Below are 20,685 nucleotides of genomic sequence, written 5' to 3'. Positions count from 1 at the left end.
GTACTTTCGTGGTGCCTTGCATTGTGGATCTGATAGAACAATATTTCATTGTTTTACTTTCATATTGCCTATGATTAGAGGAAAGACAATAAATTTGTTTGACACCTTACATATACCAGCAATGTCCCTATAAAAATTACAGGATGTTCTGTAATGACATAGCGTGCCTTTGTGAAAGTTATTGTTATTTGGATTATGAATCTTCTTTAGAATACCACCAGTTATCCTGCACTGATTCTTGACAATCGATTACCATTACAATACATTAGATGTCTGTTACTTGTCTTCTTTCAGTACCTCCAAGTTTACTGTTTCATTTTCTGTGACGGTTGCTATTGTCCCTCATGTTTTTTCAAAGATGTTACACCAGTCACTGTTTTGTCTTTATTAATGTATATATTTGTTTCATTGTTACTTGCTCTACAGAGAGGAAACCTTTACTTGAATCAAATTACCACAATTTCACTTCACTTCACTAAACAATACCATTTCCCAAAAATGTTACTTGAAAAAATTTAGGGAAATATGACGTTTCAGCACAACATGTAAGGAAATTACTTGAATAAGGCAATGGAGTTTTTGTAGGGGAAGGATCAGGACATAGTTTGTTTGCCGTGTCAATTACATTTACGCAGCATTGAAAGTGTGTGTGCCTTGCTTAATTAAAATAACTATCTCTCTCTCTCTCTCTCTCTCTTCTCTCTTGTATTCAGACAATAATTCTGTTTGTTTTCTCCAAAATAATCCTAGATTGTAATGTTTTCATAAAAAAATCTTCATAATAAAATGCACACCTTTAAAAGCACTGAGTTGACAAGATTAGTTTATTACAGGATTTTCCCCTCTGCATTCATTTGGTTAAATATACAAAAAATATATATACAACCGATTTGAACAACAATGCATAGCTATAGCCTAGCTATTGTACATGCATAAATAAATAATAACCTAAACTATCACATAATCTATCGACCATTAAATCATGCAGACAAATGCGAGAATCGTATCAATGCAGGGCTAAAATGAAAACTAGTCGAAGCGAAACAATATTTTCGCATTATTGTCCTTTTTCATATTGATAAACTTGACACTAAGTAATGTAACGCTGACGTCAACAACCTATCTTCATGTAGGGAAAAAGTAGGGAAAACAGCCCGGTGAGTGACAGTATCAATGACCAATGGCGTTGTCCATAGTCGATGTTCTTTAAAGAATCCACCAATATGCGTCGAGGAAGGGAGGGGGTGAGGCAATTGGGCGTCGAGGCGAAGTTAGGTTGACGAATGGCAACCAACAGAGGACTACGAGTTAAAAATTGGATTATTTAATCATCTGACTGGCTTTATCGTTACAGGAACGGACGCGGAGCACGTTAAGGTGAAACCGCGGACGATATTACAGATTTTGGAGGCCGCCGTTCCGTTAGATGTGTTTCGGGAAGACCCCCGCGTATAGCGCATAGGTCGCGCGACAGATTAGCTGCGGCGTGCTTAGACCGAGTTCAAGAAATCACAAGTTGCACGCGCGAGAGGAAGACCCGTCCACGCGATTGTTATTGCTGCCCGCCGAGAAATTTGGACGTTCGGATCTCCTGTTATGACGTAGTTTGCGTTTCGTGACACATAGTTAATTCAATTGCAGTTACCTCTTATGAAAGAGGCCCTAAAGTACCTGCCTAAATAATAATAATTTCATTTTAATGGATGGCAACCACTGCATATTTGACAGATTGAGACATTTTTCAATCGATTGATTTTTCTGTTTAGTTCAGTTTCATGGGACAACTAGGCTATAGAAGAACTTACCATTCATGTTTCCGATTTTTATTCCAGAATTGATTTGAATTATAATAAGTGGTCAGGATTTACTTATGGCTTTTGATGGTGGAAGTTACTCGTCTGTCTTGAATTCAGTATCTCATGGAGTTGTAGTATTTCACGTTTGATATGATGTAATGTCACATCGTAAGCACCAAAGATGTTGGACTTTATTGTAAAATACTAACTCCAATGTTTCTTCATAACAAAAATAACCTGGATGCCTACGACCTGTTAAGTGAGACTGTCTTATTTATTCAGAATATTATTGATTTTGCTTGTTACTTAAATATCCATATTGAGGATTTGATGTGAATCTCCAACAGATGTTAAAACTTCATCGACACTTCTCAGAGCATCATTGGTTTCCGAAACGTCTCAATGTCGGTGGATAAAGTCAAGTTTAAAAAGTTCTGTTTTCACTCATAGGAGAAACGATTTCAGATAAGCTGCACTGATAGTTAAAGTGTATTGAGGGGAAAAAAATCCGATAATAATGGCAAGTGAATGCACCTACAGTGCTCAGTATGACACTGATGACACCTTTCGCAGTAGTAAACTCTCAGCGGACGAGCAGCGGGAACGCGCAGGATATGTGAACGGCGGCTGCGCGTCCATCTCGTCTTCTGCCTTCGAGGTCATCGGCGGCTCTCTTTACCGCAGAAAGTTGGAGAAGGGTTTCGTCCAGTACCGAGAGGTGCTGGCCGAAGACAAGCGGCTTCAATCCATAGCTACCTTCCACGAGAAGAGACTCGGCAATTCGCACCACACCCTGGAGGACACATACAGACTGGTGGCCGAGCACTATTGGTGGGAAGGTTTGTCATTTTTCTTTTATTGTATTATTTTGTTTTAACTACCGATAAATTTTATTTAAGTGTCCGTCTCGAATTAGTTTTAAGCTATATCTGAACTTTGAATCAAATCATCATGAAAGTTTATAAATGTCTTAATTAGTTAATTTATCAAATTAATTATAGCCTAATATTATTAAAACATATTTAAGCATAATATGTATTCATGACAGTTGTCGATTTCCTACGAGACGTGCAACAGCGATGCAAAAATGTTTATGAAAATGAGCAGTGCAACTACCAACGTGTCAGAGACCTCTAGCTATACCCTAGCCACCATGAAATAAAATTTGAAAGTTCTTATTTTCTTTTTATGGAAAATTGGAGTTCATTAAATTATTTATCCGTGCTCATCATTATTGTTTTTAAAATGCATGTGCCCTCGTTATCTTTAATAAAAACAAGTTCCTCTCCCTATTGCAGTGACATCTCTTTTCTGATGATGTTTACTGGAATGAAGGCGGGACAACCTGTCACTCACATGAGATCACAGCAATTAGCAAAATACAATGATCCGGTCAATTCCTAATGGACAAAATCAAGTTCCGCCCTACGTCTTTTTCTTGTTCGAGAAGCCGTTTCTCTTGGATATAGGCTGTCACAGTGGGGAAGAAAAGACTATTGCAATGTCCATTTTATGTAGACTTTAAATGTTGTCATTGTGAACTAGGCTTTAAGTTTAAGTGTAAGTGTAAAGTGGCACAGAGATGGCATACAAATATTTACAATTTAATTACAATCACAGGGAATCTAGCACTCAAGTCACATTGTTGAGGTATGTTGCCTTTCAAACTCAACATGATGACAGTGAACGATGACAGATGGCAAAAAGTAAGGTGGCTCTGATGTAACATTTCATTTACACAGAACCTCTAATTCGAAAACTTGAGGTGCATTAGAGTTGGCTTTTATGCTGCATTGCATCCTTAAGGTGGATTTGGAGGTGGCAAAGATCTCCCTCGGGGCCACCTTATCTCGAGACTTCTTATGATGTTTACAATTCTTAAACTGCTTTCGGAATGTCAGATCTCATTTTGTTATGCTTGGTATTAGATGATAGCTTTGTGATTAAGCATCTAGGCTGGTAACTGAAAGGTTGTTGAATTCGATATGGGTTGATTAATCACTTAAGACACTTAACCTTGGGTTATTCCAGGAGCACCGAACCTGTAATTTCTGTATTAAAAGCTTTGGCTAAATGACTACTTAGTGAATTACTGAGTGGACATCATTGTTAGAGAGGTAAAAAACACTGACCAAAATAATCCTTAGTAATAGTTCAGATCATTGTTTGAGCTCCACATTTACAGTCAAATGCCAACTAAACTTTAGATTATCAAAGGGTTTGTAGATTGCTGACAGTAATGATTCCAGTAATATTCAGCTAAATCTACTGCCCATTTATTTCAGAGACATTCCCCCTGGAATAGGAGTTCGTTTCTTGTGATTTGTCAGCTGACCAGTCATATAAAAGTTCATGGATCATCTCTTCTGGGGTTCAGACTCACAAACTTTAATGTAGCTCTTTAACGCCTAAGCTATACCACTCCACAGTCCCCTGAGAACTGTTTGGAGTATGACATATCTGTTGCTTCACTCTCTCGGTGGTAAGTCAGGACTTATTGTGATTGGAGTAATACTCTGGGTTTTTGTTGTGCTGCTTCATGTTTTAACTGAGTTGCACCATGGGATTTCTCAATGCATCTTATTGGGGCTCCAGAACAGCTGGGTATTTTGCCCTGTGCCACAAACACCTTAGTTTGCCAAATGAATTTGCTACAAACTAGACAAACAAGTAAGCCTAATGAGGATAATATGCCCATGTCTAATTCAAGGTTGCAGTTGTGGATCAAATTTGAAATTGCTGATGACTCGTTGATTTTGTTAGGTCATTAGCAATGTTAATTTATAAAACTGAGAGTGGAATTGATGAATGTGTAGCTATGATGTGTGGACGAGTTTGTATCCTGGTATCCCAATTTTCATTTCACAAATCATTCTAATATTGTTTAAAGATAGATGTTTATTTGCCCTTTCCCATTCCCTCTATTTTGTTTTTACTTTGAGGATAAAATGCTACAAAAAGTATATTTTAGCCTCTTTTTCTTTTGTTTAGCCTTATTATTCATACCTTCATTCATCTTTTTTTTTAAAGTAAACCCAAGTATAATATATGCATATACATTCAAAATAATCTGTTTGCCACACTTAACCACTTTTTCCAATGGCAAGTTTCTCATTTAACTGGAGTTAACTAGTGCTATAGTCCTAAGAGATGATAATGACTGAGATCTTTGTTAAAAAGTTTTTGTTATTTTCATTGCCACGCAAAAAGTTTACTCGTGAATTGAGATTCCTACACTAGCTGTCAGCTGCATAGTTTGCAGTCTTAATCGATTTATTCTATGTAATGTGAAAGTGAAAGAGAATGGGTAATGCCCACACAGAACTGAGCTACTTGTGAAATAGGAGTGGTCACAGCACTGTCTTTCTTTTTTGAATATACACAGACAAATCCTTCTCTGTAATAATTTTGTTTTTTCTTTTAGGAATGTATTTTCAGGTCAGAGACTATGTCTTTGGCTGTGAGGAATGTCAACGCAGTCAGTCTGAGAGATCAGTGGTAAGAATGACAGGGACACATTTATCCCAGTATTCATCTTAGTCAAGATTACTGTTTTGACTTTATCTTACTTTCACTTTGTCTCTGTCTCTAGTGTTCTGATGTGGGACTTATCTCCAGGATGGTGGAATCACATAGTCATCAAGTCTTAACCAAACTCAATAGCCAACGGGAAGCAGGGCTCTTCTGTGATATCACGCTGAAAACTGGGGATGGCCAATGTTTCGTCGCCCACAAAGCAGTCCTTGCTGCAGTGAGCGAGTACTTCCAGGAGTTATTTACTGAAATGGACTCAGCCACTGATGCCCAGTCACATGTTGACCTCACAGGTATGGGTGCAGTAAATATTCAAGTTAAATCAGTTTTGAAATAAGTGTTTGTTCACACTTTAAAACGTAAACAGTTTGTATTAATTTAAAACGAGCATTATTGAAATTGTTGATCAGATTTTATTCATTAAGGTGAGCCATTGTAATCTTCTCTGATTATGCTTTTGGTTGTTTAAAATTTACTTGTTACAGGGTTCCCACAGTCTAGGAAACCTTAAATATTATGGAATGTTAAAATTGTGATTTCCAGGAAAGAATATATTTTCATGGAATTTTCTGTACTAATTATACAAAATATACTAATATAATGTATTGTTAATCTCATTCCAGCAGCAGATCCTTAACCTTTAGACTGTCATTATCCTATTTCAACACACTTATATCTTTTATTTTATCCTTCAGTGCATTAATCAATAATCCTTTATGGTTCCTCATATAGATTTCAGTGAGCAGAGCCTGCTTGCTTTACTGGAGTTCTCTTACACTTCCACCCTCAATCTGAATCTGGACATCTTGACAGAGGTTTGTGCCATGGCCCGCCATCTACGCATGTGGCCTGCCCTTGAGGCTTGCTCGGCTATCAAAAGGGAGCGAGAGACTTGTCAGTTACATTCCAGAATGCACAGTACTCCTGGTGAACCAAATAATTCAATACCTGGACCTTTCAGGAGAGACCAGTCGTCAGCTTCAGGAGGGAAAGTGGGACTCAAAAGGAAGAGAGAGGATGAGGAAGGAAAAGGCTCTGGGTCTTCCTGGAACATCCAAGCACAGTACAGTGAGCAGATTGTTGATAAGGTGACAGATGAACCTGAAACAGAAACCTCAAATCCTCAGTTCCTGTCCAGTTTTCAGGTTGAGGAAAATGGCTTTCCATGCAGCCCAAATCGCAGAATGAAGCTCATGGACTTTAAATCTCCATCCTGCAAGAAAAAAACGTCCTCCCACCCCACATCTTCGGTCATCTCAACATCTCCTTGCACCTCTACTCGTTCTTCCTCTCCATCACGCCGTCTGCTTCGTTCTTCACCTGGCGCTGCACTTGCTCTGCGCAGACTCCTCCCCAAAATTGACCTCTCCACTAAGAGAAAGAGGAAGTCCTCTTCTCACCGGGCATACAAGCCCCAGTGTAAATTCTCAGTGACTCCATCCCAATCTCCGGCAATTTCTTTGACCCATGATACCTCAGTAAAGGTAAAGGAGGAGTATGTGGAAGAGAAGGTATGTAACAAAGTCCCTCAGGATGAGGTGCATAGCCCCCGTGCTCAGGAGAAATACCGTCTTCTTAGCTTCCTTGGCTTGCAGAGGAAATCCTTGGTGCCTGGTCCAGAAGAACTGTCTGGTTGGGGGCAGAAAAAACGACTTAGGAAGTTAAAAGTCAGTGATTATTCGCTCACAGCCCGCCGAAAACCTCGTGCACAAGGCATCCCATTGGGATTCGGAACCAGTTTAGGGGTGCTTGCTGCAGTTAGTCCTTCTCTGTCTCTCTGTGACATGAGCAGAATGGACTTGCTGAACAGACCAGTAAAAGTAGAACTCCAAGAATCTTGGAACCAAGAAAGGTCCAAAAGGAAAAGGCACGATCCTGTGGAGCCAATTGCTAGAGCTACACGTAGCAGGTCATTGCTGCACACAGACTCCAGTGCAATAGATCGATCACTCAGACGTCACCACAAAAATCAAGATAAAGCACCTTCCCAACCTGCTCGAAGAGGTAGAGTACCAGCACACAATGCCTCTATGCTCAGGATAAAACAAGAATCTTCGGACAGTGCCATCCTGCAACCTATTCACCGTCGCAATACTGTCTGCAGCCCCCAGGCAACTCCTCCTAAAGCACCAGGACGTAGGGGTCGCCCACCAGCAGATCGCACAGTAAGAGTAGCCACATCAAATTCAGAGCACACAAAGCGGCACAAACCTGGGCGTCCCCCAACAGTCAAACCTAAGAGTTCAAAAAAAATAGAAAGCAAAACAAAATGCAGCCATGCTACAGGAATTCCACAAGCAAAGCACAGCAGAACTGAAAGAGGAACACAGGTGAAGGAGAACAGAAAAATGAAGGAACATCCGAAAAGAAAGGACAGTCCTGAAGTTCAGTACGCCGTCATGAACTGGGATACTTCCAACCATCAGCATCTTCACAGCCATCCCCTTTACAAAACGATAAAGGAAGAGCCAGCTGACCCCTTGCCCCTAACCCAGCCATTCCCAACCAGCGATTCCTCAGACCTGGGCAAGCGTCAGAGCAAACCACCCGTCAAACTGCTGGATCAAGGTTTCCTCTTTGGGTTCTGTCGGCAGCCAAGTGGCATCAAACGGGAGGAGGAGAGCATGGACATCTACCTGACTCGGTCTGTCTCTCATGGAGGTAGTTCCCATTGCGATTCATCACCTGGCATGGGTAGAAGAGATCGGGTGAGGGCCAGGATTATGCCAGATCGGACTGGTCTAAATGGGCCTCACTGGGCAGGACTTGGAAACAGGCACTCACCTTTTTCCCAAAGAATTGCTATTCAAGTGAAGACAGAGAGGGATGAAACCAGTGTGTCCCAAGGGTCACAGGTTACCAGATTTTCTAGACACCCCCAAGTCAGCAAGAGTAGCTGTAAAGTCAAGAAAGAACCTACAAAGACAAAGGTGATAAGATTTACTTATGCTAGCATTTGGTGATGTTTATTCTTATGACAAAGGCATGTTACGTAACTGTTTTGTAAACTTGTATGCAGTCTTGGTTAGGGAAGTAGTACTCAAATGTCAATCGTTGAAAAGAATGAAACTAAATTTAATGTGGTAATAAACATAAAATGACACTTGCCAAAATTACAAAAAAACACATTTATCTGTTTTGTCTTCATAGAATGTAAATAAGCTGCTTCCTCTGAGCAGCCGCCGTTCCATCCTACTGGAATCCATCCGACGGGCACGTCTGAAACAGCAGAAGAGTCCTCACGGTCAGGCCTCCAGTGGAGCACATGCTTGCCTGCAGTGCAGAGCCACCTACAGGGACTGTGATGCCCTTATTATGCACCGAATCAAGCACATTGAAGGCAAACACTGGCCCTGCCCGGTATGTATCACGTCTCTTGAGAACCTGAAGGTGCTCCCTTCCCAGCAATGTGCCGGTCTACTGTACAAAGCTATAATAAAAGGTGGGGTAGAGCTGATTAATTGCCCTTATTCTAAAAAAAAAAAAAGTACCATCAGACCTGTGACAAAGCAGTTTGCACGTCCAGCGTATTGACTGAGCAGGGCAGCTTTGAATCTGGCTCGCAACATTTCTTAATTCCATTTTTTTCTTGGTCACTCCATCATTTCAGTCTACTCTCTGCTTAATAAAATTGACAAAAGACCACAATAAAAAAGCACCAGTCATTTAACAGTTTTCCTATCCCACTCTGGCATTGTACTTCTATATCTGGTTTCTTCCTATTTTCACATTCATTTCTCTCTTGCAGTTGTGCAGCAAGTCTTTCTTCAGACAGAAAAATGTGAGGAATCACATAAAGACACATAATCCCAAGCTCTACAAATGCCACCAGTGCATTGCTGCTCAGTGAGGTCAGTCTGTAATATACAGACATCTCTATATTTCTGTTGATTTCCATTGTTGTTGTTTTTTACGAGTATTTTAATTTGTCTTAAAATTTTAGGTGAAAAGCCACAGGATTAAATGAAGAGGAGCAAAGCTTTGTTTCTTTAAATATTAACGCTGTAAATACCAAGGATCTGTGATGTAAGACAGTGAGGTTGAATTTGTTAATGTAAATAATGTTATGATGGTTTAATGGTCCTTTTCCTCACAATAATTGTTGTTATTTAAGTTACTAAGCAGAGGTTGCTTTGCAATTGATACAGATGTGTTAAACCAGAACTTGAACCCATGGTGTTTTTCTCAGGGGGGGTGGAGCCTGATGGTCAAGGTGATATATGTATAATGAGAATTGTGTAGAATGCTTTAAATTTATTACTAATGTAATTACTACAGTTGTTATTTCTATTGTTATTATGATTATTTTTTTATAAATGGCATAATCTTGAGTGCACTTAATGTCAGCTTTGTTTTGAAACCTAAGAAAGATGCGATGGACTGGGATGTACTTGAATGATGGAGTGGAGCCAATGGACTGCCCTAAATGTGTGGTTGTCTGGCAATGTTTTAGAAAAAAACTATTAGTCAGGAATTTTTAAATGAAGGTTGGGTAAATGGAGTTAAGAGTTATTGTAGAAATCACAAAATGGTTTACCTGCATTGGTGAAATGCCATTTTTTGGGTATATACAATTTTGTGAAATCATTGCTTTGACTACACCTTTTCAAAATGAGACAGACTGTATCTTTTAAATAAGGGAATCCCAAAATGTCTAATGTGATTTATTTTTTTCCTCCTTCCCTCTCTCTCCTTTGATAATTCCTTGTCTGAATTTTTAATGCATATCGTTCTTTAACATACAATGCAATGGACTTTAATGAAGAAGTTTTAAATGTTGAGGTGTTTTGTCTGAAAACACAAATTTAAAATGTAGAACGACCAAATAGCCATATAAATAAATTTTGCATTTTAAAGTTTACACTTTTCTTCATGTGTGCTTTTTCAGGTATTTGTTTGTTACACTAGTGAATGCACAAAGCAAAATTCTATAAAATGTAGAACATGTTTTCTTTTTTATCATATCACAATTTAATATGCATATCAGAAGTATGTAAGAATATTTTCACACTATTGACTTGCATATCACCTTGGACAGCACTTAATTTGATGTCATTGTTAAAAGAATGTGAGGTTGCAGAAAAATCAGTACCAGTTTCAGATGACTGAAATGAAGGCACCTACTGAAGATATTACACACAAACATGTATGCTAAATATTATGACAGCCTGTGAAAGAATATGTTTACCAACTTGTACACTGCATACAAACATTTTCCCATTTGTTACATCCGGTCATGATCCATTTCCTTTAAAAGAAAGGACTTGACAGAATTTAAACATAAGACTTCTGATACTGCTCTTTTGTTATTATAAACACTTGAATCCACGTAGAAGGTCCGAGCTCCAGAGGATTCTACAGCCCAGACCCAAACATTTGTTTTTTGGGTCAAAATCCAGAGTTGAGAGTTAGTGAGAGTTCAGACTTTGGGATGGTCATCTGGACTGTTGCAGAGAGCATGGTAAGAATCATCAGGGAGAGCATGAACAGCCATTGCCGCCTTAAATTCGTGCAGTGGGCAGTAGACATCACTGCAGCCTGGGATTTTTTGGTCCTGTAGGTATAATCAATAACAGCGTCAAATGTGGACAGACAACACAAAAAAGACCAATCCAGATTTATCTCATTTATCTCAGATTAATCAGTAAAGCAAAGAAAGATGCTTAATGACAAGCAACAAGTTATTGCTAATGTGCAGTGTTTTAATTACAATGCTTTTAAAAATAAATGCTATCCTACTCATCAAAGTATCCTCAAAAAATGATCAGTTTCCACAAAAATGTTTTCAACATTGATAATAAGAAATATGCACCAAATCAACAGTGTCATTTGACACCGAAGATGAGTAATGACTGCTGAAAATTCAACTTTGCCATCACAGGAATAAATTTAGAACAAAGTTCATTTAAATTGTTATAATGCTTGACAATATTACAGTTTTACAGTATTTTTAATCAAATAAATACAGCCTTGATGAACATAAGAGACTTAAAAAAAATCATATCAACCTCAAGCTTTTAAAAATTATTGTATGTATTTGAAGCATTTTAGCTCCTGATTACTGTGTGAATGGTCTTACCTGGCCAATGTAAGATACTTTAACATAGTGCTGTTTAGTCTGACGGTGCTGGTACAGCTCCAGTGTGATGTCAGCTGCATACGGTGGCCATTTCATGTCAAAAACCCCCAAAGCCATAAGACATGGCATCAGGGTGGTGTCATGCACAGAATACAGGCACAACTTTCTGTATCAACAACAACAAAAAACAGCAACTCTAAAGATCTTGTTTTCGAGAGGACTTTTACACACGTGATTTCTGAGTTTGACCACTGTGAGGCAGCACCTCTCAAGTTTTGTAACTGACATTTACTCTCTGGAAATAGCAGGTAGAGAATGTTACACAGTGGTTTTAATAACTTTTTGGACTTTTAAGCTTTAAAGTCATTGCATCGCAAGTAATTTTTAAATATGGATTGCACATGTTTTCACCAAAACATTAAAAGAAGTCAAGTGATAAAACAAAAGATAAGCTGTTCAAAATGAAGACACCTGTCTGGATTAGAAGTTGAGCTTTGAATTTTGTCCTCAATGTTTGTAAGAAGTATGTGGAAAAGCGGACCCACGCACATCTGTAAATTCTGCCTGAGGACAAACAAAAGCAAATAAACATATTTACAGAGCAGAGGTGGGAGTAAGTCTCACATGTTCAAGTCACAAGTAAGTCTCAAGTCCCTACCATCAAGTCTCAAGCAAGTCAACAAGTCGCAGTAAACACAACCAAGTCAAGTCAATGGTTCACTTCAAGCAAGTCAAGTCGAGTCCTGCTAAGGGTCAAGTCAAGTAGGAGTCAAGTTACAATAGCAAACTGAATTTTTTTTATATTGGCCTCAACCTTATTTATTTTTGATTACCTTGATTACCTTTCTTATATCGTAATATTAATAATAATCATATAATTTATTATAGCATGCCTTTATGATTATCAAAATTTGGAATTATTATTATTATTATAAAAACAATTATATGAAAAATGTTGAAGATAATACATTTGAAGGTAAATTCACAAGTGTGATGCATTATATTGGTTTATAGAAAATGTCATATGTTTAACTTTGCTTATATATTTGTATTATGCAATATCACCGGCAGACATTAACTTTCCCATTAATAGCCCATATTTGACCCCTTAAATTGATTTCCAGGGGCAATTTTTTCTAACTATGTTCTAACCATTTTTTTTCTAACCATGCATTTACCCTACAATTACAACACCATTAATAATGTTATGAGATTAATGATAAATAAATAAATATTATATTAAATATAATAATTTTAATATAGAAAAAATTAGATGCTAAAAAATAATAAATTATATATTTTTTAATTATGAAATTAAAACCGCCAATGGGTGGCACCAAATCACCGTCTCAATAAGCGAGTCATAGAAGCATTCATTCAATGATTCGTTCAAAGCAGCAGATTCATTCTGGAACAAAGCAACTAGGTCACTGAATCACAAAAACCCTGGATTTGTTCGGATACGTACAACTCTTTTTCTGTGGCTGGTTTGGAACTACTGTCATTGGAAAGAAATAGAGCAAAAACAGAGAATATTTACAATATTAGGCCTACGTCTTATGTCACACCACAATATTCACTCTTCGTTTACTGAACTGTTGTATAAAATCATTATCACATTTGCAATCGATGATTTATATAAAAATGAATATGAAGTCATTTTCGAGTCATACAGTTCAAGTCAAGTCTCGAGTCATTGGATCTCAAGTCAAAGTCAAGTCAAGTCATTTTCTTAATTTAGTCAAGCAAGTCTCAAGTCCTTAAATTTGCGACTCGAGTCAAGTCATGTGACTCGAGTTCACCATCTCTGTTACAGAGACCTTAAACCATAAGCAACTTCTTCATACATTATCAAGAATCTACAGCAGGATTCATTGGCCCCTCACCTCTTACTGGGCTCATAGATGTGACAGATCATATCTACAGCTCTCTGCTCTATGATACTCCTCCAGTGCTCTAGAGCTGTAGGAAGCGGCAGGCCATGGGTCTAGGATCAATAATATAACAGTACTGTATTTGAATATCAAAGCCAATGCAGATGCATCTGTAGAATGTATCAGCAGGGGGCACTTTACCTCTCTGGCCACCATGTCATCTCTAATGAGGATGAAGTCGATATGTTGATGAGGATCAACACCCAAGGAGCTCTGAATGCTCTGGAGGTCTGCAGCAATGTCAGGAAGCGTGGATGATTGTGCCCAACGATGACTACATTTGATGCACCACAGTCAATCACAGAGACATGATGTTAAACCAGTCACAAGCCAACATCGGGCATTTACACTACTATTCAAAAGTTTGGGGTCAGGAGGAGTATTTTTTTTGTATTATTATTATTATTATTTTTTTAGCTAGCATGATTGATGAAAAGTGACAGTAAAGACATCATTTTACAAAATACTTCTATTTCAAATAAATGCACAACTGATGTTTTTGAGCAGCAAATCAGAATATTAGCATGATTTCTGAAGGATCATGTGACACTGAAGACTGGAGTAATGATGCTGACAATTCAGTTTTGAATTCATTTTAAAAAATAAAACAGTTATTTTAAATTGTAATATCACAATATTATTGTTTTACTATACTTTTGATCAAATAAATGCAGCCTTGGTGAACATAAGAGACTTCTTTCAAGAACATAAAAAAACTTACCGACCCCAAACTTTTGGACGGTAGTGTATTTCACCGAAGCAAAGGTCTAATGTTTTCTGATAATAAACAGTGTTGGGGAGTAACGGAATACATGTATCGGCGTTACGTATTCAGAATACAAATTATGAGTAACTGTATTTCGTTACAGTTACAATTTAAATAGTTGGTATTTAGAATACAGTTACATTGATTAAATCGATGGATTACATGACGATACTTCTCTGTTTCACAAGTTTATTCGCTCTCTAAATAAATTAAGGCAACTCCATGCATTTCCCAGAAGCCCCAATATGAAAACGAAATAATGTGCGGTTTGCGTGATCAGTCACAATGGAGTCGAAGGACAGCGGGAGCTAGAGGTAGAGATGGAGCAGGAGCAACAAAGCCAGGGCAAGAATGCGTTTCTATCTTGGAAATTCAAACAGCATTTCACATTAAAGAAAGCGAAGGGAGAACAAATATAACTGTGCAGTGCAACCTCTGCTTGCAAGCAACCATCCTCCTTTCAGCGTCCAAAGACTCCACCTCCAACCTGAAGAAGCATCTTAAAGTTATTACTATAATTTTTTTAATTAGCCAGGCTGTAGTTTTACTGGTCACCTTGCTATTTTATAGTTGTATCAGGTAGGCTACTAGATACCGGGCTGTAAGGATATGCAATATGAAACCGAAATCGCGACACTCAGATCCACGAACCTGTGTCGCGTGTGCGAATTCAGAATCGCAACACACCCCTTCCAACTCCCAGAGTTATCCTTCCCGTCCAGATCCAATGCTAACACATCTTTAAATTACTATTAGTATTATTTGAAGTTAACATTATAAAATACGTAGACCTACACCACAAAACTAGTTGAGGAATAATTCTTTAAAATTGAGCAATTCCAGGACGTAATCATTTGCAGTCAAAACTTGAAATATACATTCTCAGAAAATGCATTTAATTCCAATATATTGAAATGTCTGTTTATATATCCATACTCCCTTTATAAAGGAGTCCAGACATTAGAAAAATATATGTATACACCTACGTTTTATATTTAATCTGGGAAATAAACATGCGTGACACAAAAAATATTTAACTTTTAGTCCAAAAATTTTTAATAGGCTACTTCTGTGAATTAGGCTACACTGCGAAAACCAAAAGTAAAACCCACACTGGATGAAGAAGGGTTGGCTCTCCACAGAACATAAAATATTCATTTAATTTTATTTTTCTTGTTCGCATTTATGAGGAAAAAACAGTGTTACGCGGAGGTGACCACTCCGTAAAAGCGGCACTAAAAGACTGCTTTAAAACTTCCACAGAGACATCAAACAGATGCACAAAGCCTTTCTTCAAAGTGAATTTCGATTTGTATTAATTGTATCTAAATTTGAATCAATGTTTCATCAACCAATTGCCTGGATTTAAAAAAATAAGAAGTAATTATAGCAGACAATAGATATTACGGCACGGAGGCGACAGCGCGTGAACTGAGGCTCATCTCATAAATGAACCAAAACTTAGCGTATAAGGTAGACTAGCCTACTTGCCTCACAGACATGTCTACTTTTAAACTTCATCTTCGCAGCCGACACTAACAAATTCAATCATTACTTTTGCCGGTTCTTTGAGACAGCTTTTAGGTGCTTTATTGGCAGCGCCACCTTTACATGTTACATGTAGGAGTCACCACATCAACGCAGCGGTGACCGCAACATACACTATAGTCTTTGTTCTTCTATAGCAAATTATAATATATTGCACTTTCAGGGAGACATGGGCCTATAACACATTCATCCAGTTGGAACATGCAGAAATACACACCAGCATAGGCCTGTTTAGTAAGCAGGATGTGATGACCGCATTCCTACACTTATTCAATGCAATTCAATGTGGAAGTAATCCAAGTATTCAGAATACGTTACTCAGATTGAGTAACATAACGGAATACGTTACAAATTACATTTATGGGCATGTATTCTGTATTCTGTAACGAAATACGTTTTGAAAGTATCCTTCCCAACACTGATAATAAAGTATATTGTTATTATTAGAGTATTTTTAACAAAATAAAAGTACATACCTCAATAAATAAACAAATAAAGAAAATAAAGAAGGTTAAATTATATTTAGGAACATTTAGGAATAAGTGCTTCTTCCAAATCTTGGAATTTGAATCATTTTTCAATTTAAATGTATTTTATTATTATTATTATAATTATTGCCCAAGTAATAATAATATTTCCCAATTAACTTTCCATTGTGAGCTATAATTCAGTATGAATGGTTATATGAAGTTTGTTTATTGTCATCATTATCAAAATAAAGCAGGTTTTACCCCATATGCAGCTTGAGCAGCTTGCATCCATGATAGTTGGGATAGAGGACTTCTTTCTCTGCCTTATCAGTGAGGATGGACACAACACCTTAGAGTGGGAGAAAATCAAACAGGGAAAGGCAAACACAGGAGTATGTCAAGCTCATCTCATCCATTACTCAAGCAAACCACACAAAAAAGCGTAGCTGAGCTGCCACCTTACCTGCTTGTTCCTGTTGGAACAGTCCTGCCACCAAACACTTAGCAGACTCAATGGTGCGTACAATGTTGGTAGAGCGAATGCTGTAAATCAACGACAGATAGTCCCTCTTACTCATTTAGCTTAATGCAATTCAGAGCCATAAACATATTCATTTACAATAGGATAATTTATTAGATTTTTTAGTCTATTAATAAATGTTAGTTAATGCTTTAACTAACAATGAGCAATTCATTTGTAACAGTGTTTATTACTTTGTTGATGTTAATAAAAATAAAGATTTTCATTGTTGGTTAATGTAATTTAAGCTCAGATTCATTAAATAGTATTAATAGATTTCAATATTTAATTAAAGTTACACTTTAAAAATTAAAGTTTGTTAATTAATGTAGTTAACCAATGTTAACAAATCAAACCTTACTGTAAAGTGTTACTGTTTTTTTCTCCTAAATATGATACAATTTAAAGTGTCATTTTTGTCAGTAGCACAAATGGTGCCAAATAATATAAATATTTCAATAAAGAATTGTCAATAGCACTCACTAAACTTCTTTAGGATTGAAAGAAGGTGTGAGAAAGGGCTCTTCCTGTATGTATTTCTTTCGTAACTTCACTCCAAGATCGTACAGCTGTTGCATGCCCACCGTGGTCAGCTGACCTGGATAAGTTCCACCCTATGAAAGCAGGAGTCAAAGTCAGTGTCATTCTTTTTTTTAATATGACAATCTGGCACAATTTCCATCTAAACATTTAGGTATGCTAATGTTTACGTGATGTCTGACACTGCCATTTACCATCAATCCACTTCATTCCAAACATGCACTCTAAAACGCTACACAAACATGTCGTTAAATGACACTATATGGCCAAAACTATGTGGACATCCAAACAACACACCCATACAGTATGTTTGCTGAGCATTTCATTTCAAAACCATTTGGTCTTTCATTTTCTACTCTTCACAGCAAACTTTTATTATATGTTAGAATGTGGCTGCAGAGAATTGCTCCCATTCAAATCTGAACTTTGTTGCAGGTCAGTCAAGTTCTTCTACACCAGACTCAATAAACCTTTTTGACCTTGCTTTGTGCACAGGGGTCATTGTCACGGTGGAGCAAAAAAGGACCCTCGCCAAACTGTTGGCACAAAGCTGGATACAATTCTTTAGAACAGAGATGGGCAACGTTAGGCCTGGAGTGCTGATGTCCTGCAGAATTTAGCTCCAACCCTGATAAAAGCTAAACTGCATGTACTTTAGTAATCCTGAAGACAATGAATAGCTTGTTCAGGTTGTTCTTGATTAGGCTTGGAGCTAAACTCTGCAGGACATCAGCACCTCAGGACCGACGTTGCCATCCCAGCTCTAGAATGTGAACATATGGAGTAGCATAATATTTGCCTGCTTTGAACACACTGAAATAGCCAAACCTATTAACTAGAAAGAGTTGTGGCCTTTTTTAAACTAATGTTACCTTTCAGTAGGCAAACCACAAGCTGGTCCCTTTCTAATCATGTGTGCACAACACAGTTTCCATTGTATAAGAATGTGGCAGATATGCATAAACAAACACACCGTCAATATTTTGGCCCTGTAGCTGTCCTCCACAGGAGCTGGGGGTCTGGGTCCCCCCTTCAGGTCTGTAACTGTATAGTCTATTTCTGTGTGAGCGGGCGCTTCAAGTAGCTCAGGGACCCATTGTGCCTAGGGGGTGCAGAAACCATGCGTCATTCTGGATATAATCGGCATCAACATGTAGACTATTACAGACATATGACAGTGCCACTGTCTCTGAGTGAAAAAGCATGCTGTATAGACTAATGCTGACAAATGATTCTGAGACATTTAAGCAATTAAGAATAATATCACATTTGTGCATTCTCTTCTCTTTTTTGTTCCACCTTCTTTTATATTATTTTTAAACTATTATTCCTATTATTTAAAAGGTTTGTCTATCTATAACATGATTGTTTTTTAAAAAAAAAACAACCCCCCAAAAATAACTGATCAAGCTAAAATGCTACTTTGGGCATTGAAGTGACACTAATCAGCTCTCTTACCTCCAACACATCTGGTATGGATTTCAGCGGCGTCCTCGCCCCATGTCGGAATAAAACTTGAATTAATTTAAGCTCGTATGGAGAGGGTTCAGCCTTATTCTTTTGAAACCAAAACGTTGACCCAAGGGCTACTGAACCCATCAGACCCACACGTGCCCACATGATGGACCTGAAAGAGACGTGAACACTTGACTTGACATTTTTGAGAAGTCGACATGTCCTGTGTTTCTATAAATGCTACTCCAGAAAAAAACTGAACAGCACTTTACATATTCTTTTCTAATAAATAATACATAGAGTTGTATAACCTCAATAGTTGAAAGACTGTATGTAATGTTAGTCTTCTAAAATTCATTAGTCACAACACAGGAGCATTTGAAACGAATTTAGAGAAGCCTAAAATTTTATTAAAATCTGAAAGAAAGGTGACCACTTATTATATATAATATCAAATGCATTTTAAACTAAAATGTTGTTGATATCAACAATATGTTTCTTAAATGTGGAGTTAGGGTTAGAATATGTCAACTCAACTCAGAAGTTTTCTGCTTTGTACTAATAACATTACATTAAATGTATCACGTTGAATACATTATTTCTACATTGTATACGGCTGCACATATTTTGTTTTTGTGTAATATATATATATATATATATATATATATATATATATATATATATATATATATATATATATATATATTCTATATCAAAACGTGTCAGTACATTTCTATAACTGAATCAAACACGGCAACTTCTGCCTCGTTCAGTAATGCTGCTGACTGTCATATCAGCAAGTTGTATACGCTCTTGAAAACTGTCAAATGTCATGCACTAGTTTAAATCTATTAAGTAAAGTAAAAACATGTAGGTGCACTAGAAGAAGTGCCTTTTAAATATCACCAACCTGAAAGTTTCAGACGCGGCAGGTTAATTCCACTGGTTTCAAATAGCACTCATTCCTTTCAGTTTCAGGAAGACTGAACGTTGCATTACGCCGGCTAAGGGTGAGGTGCATTCTGGGATATTCAGTTTCATAGTCTACCTATTTATTCTGAGAAATATCGGAAACACAATGTTGTAAAACTACATTTCCCATACTCAGCCATGCATAACTCGTTTACTGGCGTAATGTTCCTATGCAAAACGACGAAGCATAAAACGTAGCATAACAGCAAATCTATCTAGTGTCCAAATACTTTTTGGGGACAGTGTTAAAATGAAATAGTCTTAACACTACTAGCATGTATACACGACGTAAACTATTTCTCAGTCACACAGACAGAGGGATGACATTTCGGTATGGGTGCGAATGAGAGCCTATATTTGCCTGCTCCACAAAAACCCGAATAACGACTACATAAAAAATAGCCTTAACTTACATTACGAGGGCAAATGACATAAAAACAAACAAACAAAAAAGGATTCCAAATAATATAAAAGTCTGACTAGCTGACGGTGTCCTATACCGATGCTGTAATAGGCTACATGGTTTGTAATTTTATGATGTACAAAAAAAAATCCATCAAGCATTTGGGTTATTAGTGCTAGGATATTTTATTGGCAATTAGACACAGTGACTGCAATCATAAGAGAAATAAAATGAAATAAAGCGTCAAAGAAAGATTCTCTAGTCTAGACCAACCCTAAACCTCTGCCATAAATGTAAGTCTTGTTTCTACTTGTAAAAATAAAAAACACTACATCAGGAGAGACTGAACAATAGGCCTAATGTTTGAATTGTCAATGAATTATTTTCCTGAATTCTGAAACCCTCTGACAGATATTTTGAATGACCCTTTGTGAGACGAGATGACATTATTGGAATAGGCCTAATTAATATAGGTCTACATATTACAGACATCTATATGAAAGTGCTAAAGTAATAAAAAAAAAAATTTGAAGAATAACAATGATTGTCCTTGGGATGCCATGTATATGCTAAATTCAAATGATTAATCTTTTAAGCTCTGTTTGCCCCTTAGCCTTCGTTCTCTTTTCTTTTTGATTAAAAATTTGATTTTCCTAGGCACTTTCATA

The 20,685-nt window shown here is 37.3% G+C and overlaps 2 protein-coding genes across 2 annotated transcripts; one reads left to right on the top strand and one right to left on the bottom strand.

Moving 5' to 3' along the window:
- Positions 1-1,235: 1,235 nt before the first annotated feature.
- LOC143723531 (uncharacterized) lies at positions 1,236-10,191 on the top strand. Its single transcript, XM_077216060.1, has 7 exons — positions 1,236-2,635; positions 5,221-5,294; positions 5,389-5,623; positions 6,063-8,260; positions 8,481-8,690; positions 9,079-9,181; positions 9,274-10,191. The coding sequence occupies exons 1-6, from the start codon at positions 2,314-2,316 to the stop codon at positions 9,178-9,180; spliced, it is 3,141 nt and encodes a 1,046-aa protein (XP_077072175.1). The 5' UTR covers positions 1,236-2,313; the 3' UTR covers position 9,181; positions 9,274-10,191.
- An 86-nt stretch (positions 10,192-10,277) lies between these two features.
- Positions 10,278-19,834, bottom strand: acp6 (acid phosphatase 6, lysophosphatidic). The gene is made up of 11 exons (XM_077216061.1): positions 19,553-19,834; positions 18,646-18,814; positions 18,161-18,289; positions 17,131-17,261; positions 16,591-16,670; positions 16,389-16,476; positions 13,485-13,617; positions 13,296-13,396; positions 11,881-11,973; positions 11,410-11,575; positions 10,278-10,884 (listed from the first exon to the last, which is right to left on the bottom strand). Exons 2-11 carry the CDS (start codon positions 18,805-18,807, stop codon positions 10,750-10,752), a joined length of 1,218 nt encoding a protein of 405 aa, XP_077072176.1. The 5' UTR covers positions 18,808-18,814; positions 19,553-19,834; the 3' UTR covers positions 10,278-10,749.
- Positions 19,835-20,685: the final 851 nt, after the last annotated feature.

This window comes from Siphateles boraxobius, unplaced genomic scaffold (assembly GCF_051911475.1).
Source record: "Siphateles boraxobius isolate OS27281-9 unplaced genomic scaffold, OSU_SipBor_1 7, whole genome shotgun sequence".
Taxonomy (NCBI): domain Eukaryota; kingdom Metazoa; phylum Chordata; class Actinopteri; order Cypriniformes; family Leuciscidae; genus Siphateles; species Siphateles boraxobius.
The sequence above is the reverse complement of the archived record's forward strand: the minus strand, read 5'-3'. Positions and strand labels throughout refer to the sequence as shown.

What these genes read in the sequence shown, in the direction of transcription:
- acp6 (XM_077216061.1), bottom strand. Translation starts at nt 18,807, where the DNA reads ATGTGGGCACGTGTGGGTCTGATGGGTTCAGTAGCCCTTGGGTCAACG. An exon ending in ACAGGGCCAAAATATTGACG is followed by an intron (nt 17,262 to 18,160) that starts GTGTGTTTGTTT and finishes CTGCTTTCATAG; the next exon opens with GGTGGAACTTATCCAGGTCA. An exon ending in TCAACTTCTAATCCAGACAG is followed by an intron (nt 11,576 to 11,880) that starts GTGTCTTCATTT and finishes TTGTTGATACAG; the next exon opens with AAAGTTGTGCCTGTATTCTG.
- LOC143723531 (XM_077216060.1), top strand. Translation starts at nt 2,314, where the DNA reads ATGGCAAGTGAATGCACCTACAGTGCTCAGTATGACACTGATGACACC. An exon ending in CGAGCACTATTGGTGGGAAG is followed by an intron (nt 2,636 to 5,220) that starts GTTTGTCATTTT and finishes TTTTTCTTTTAG; the next exon opens with GAATGTATTTTCAGGTCAGA. An exon ending in AAGAACCTACAAAGACAAAG is followed by an intron (nt 8,261 to 8,480) that starts GTGATAAGATTT and finishes TTGTCTTCATAG; the next exon opens with AATGTAAATAAGCTGCTTCC.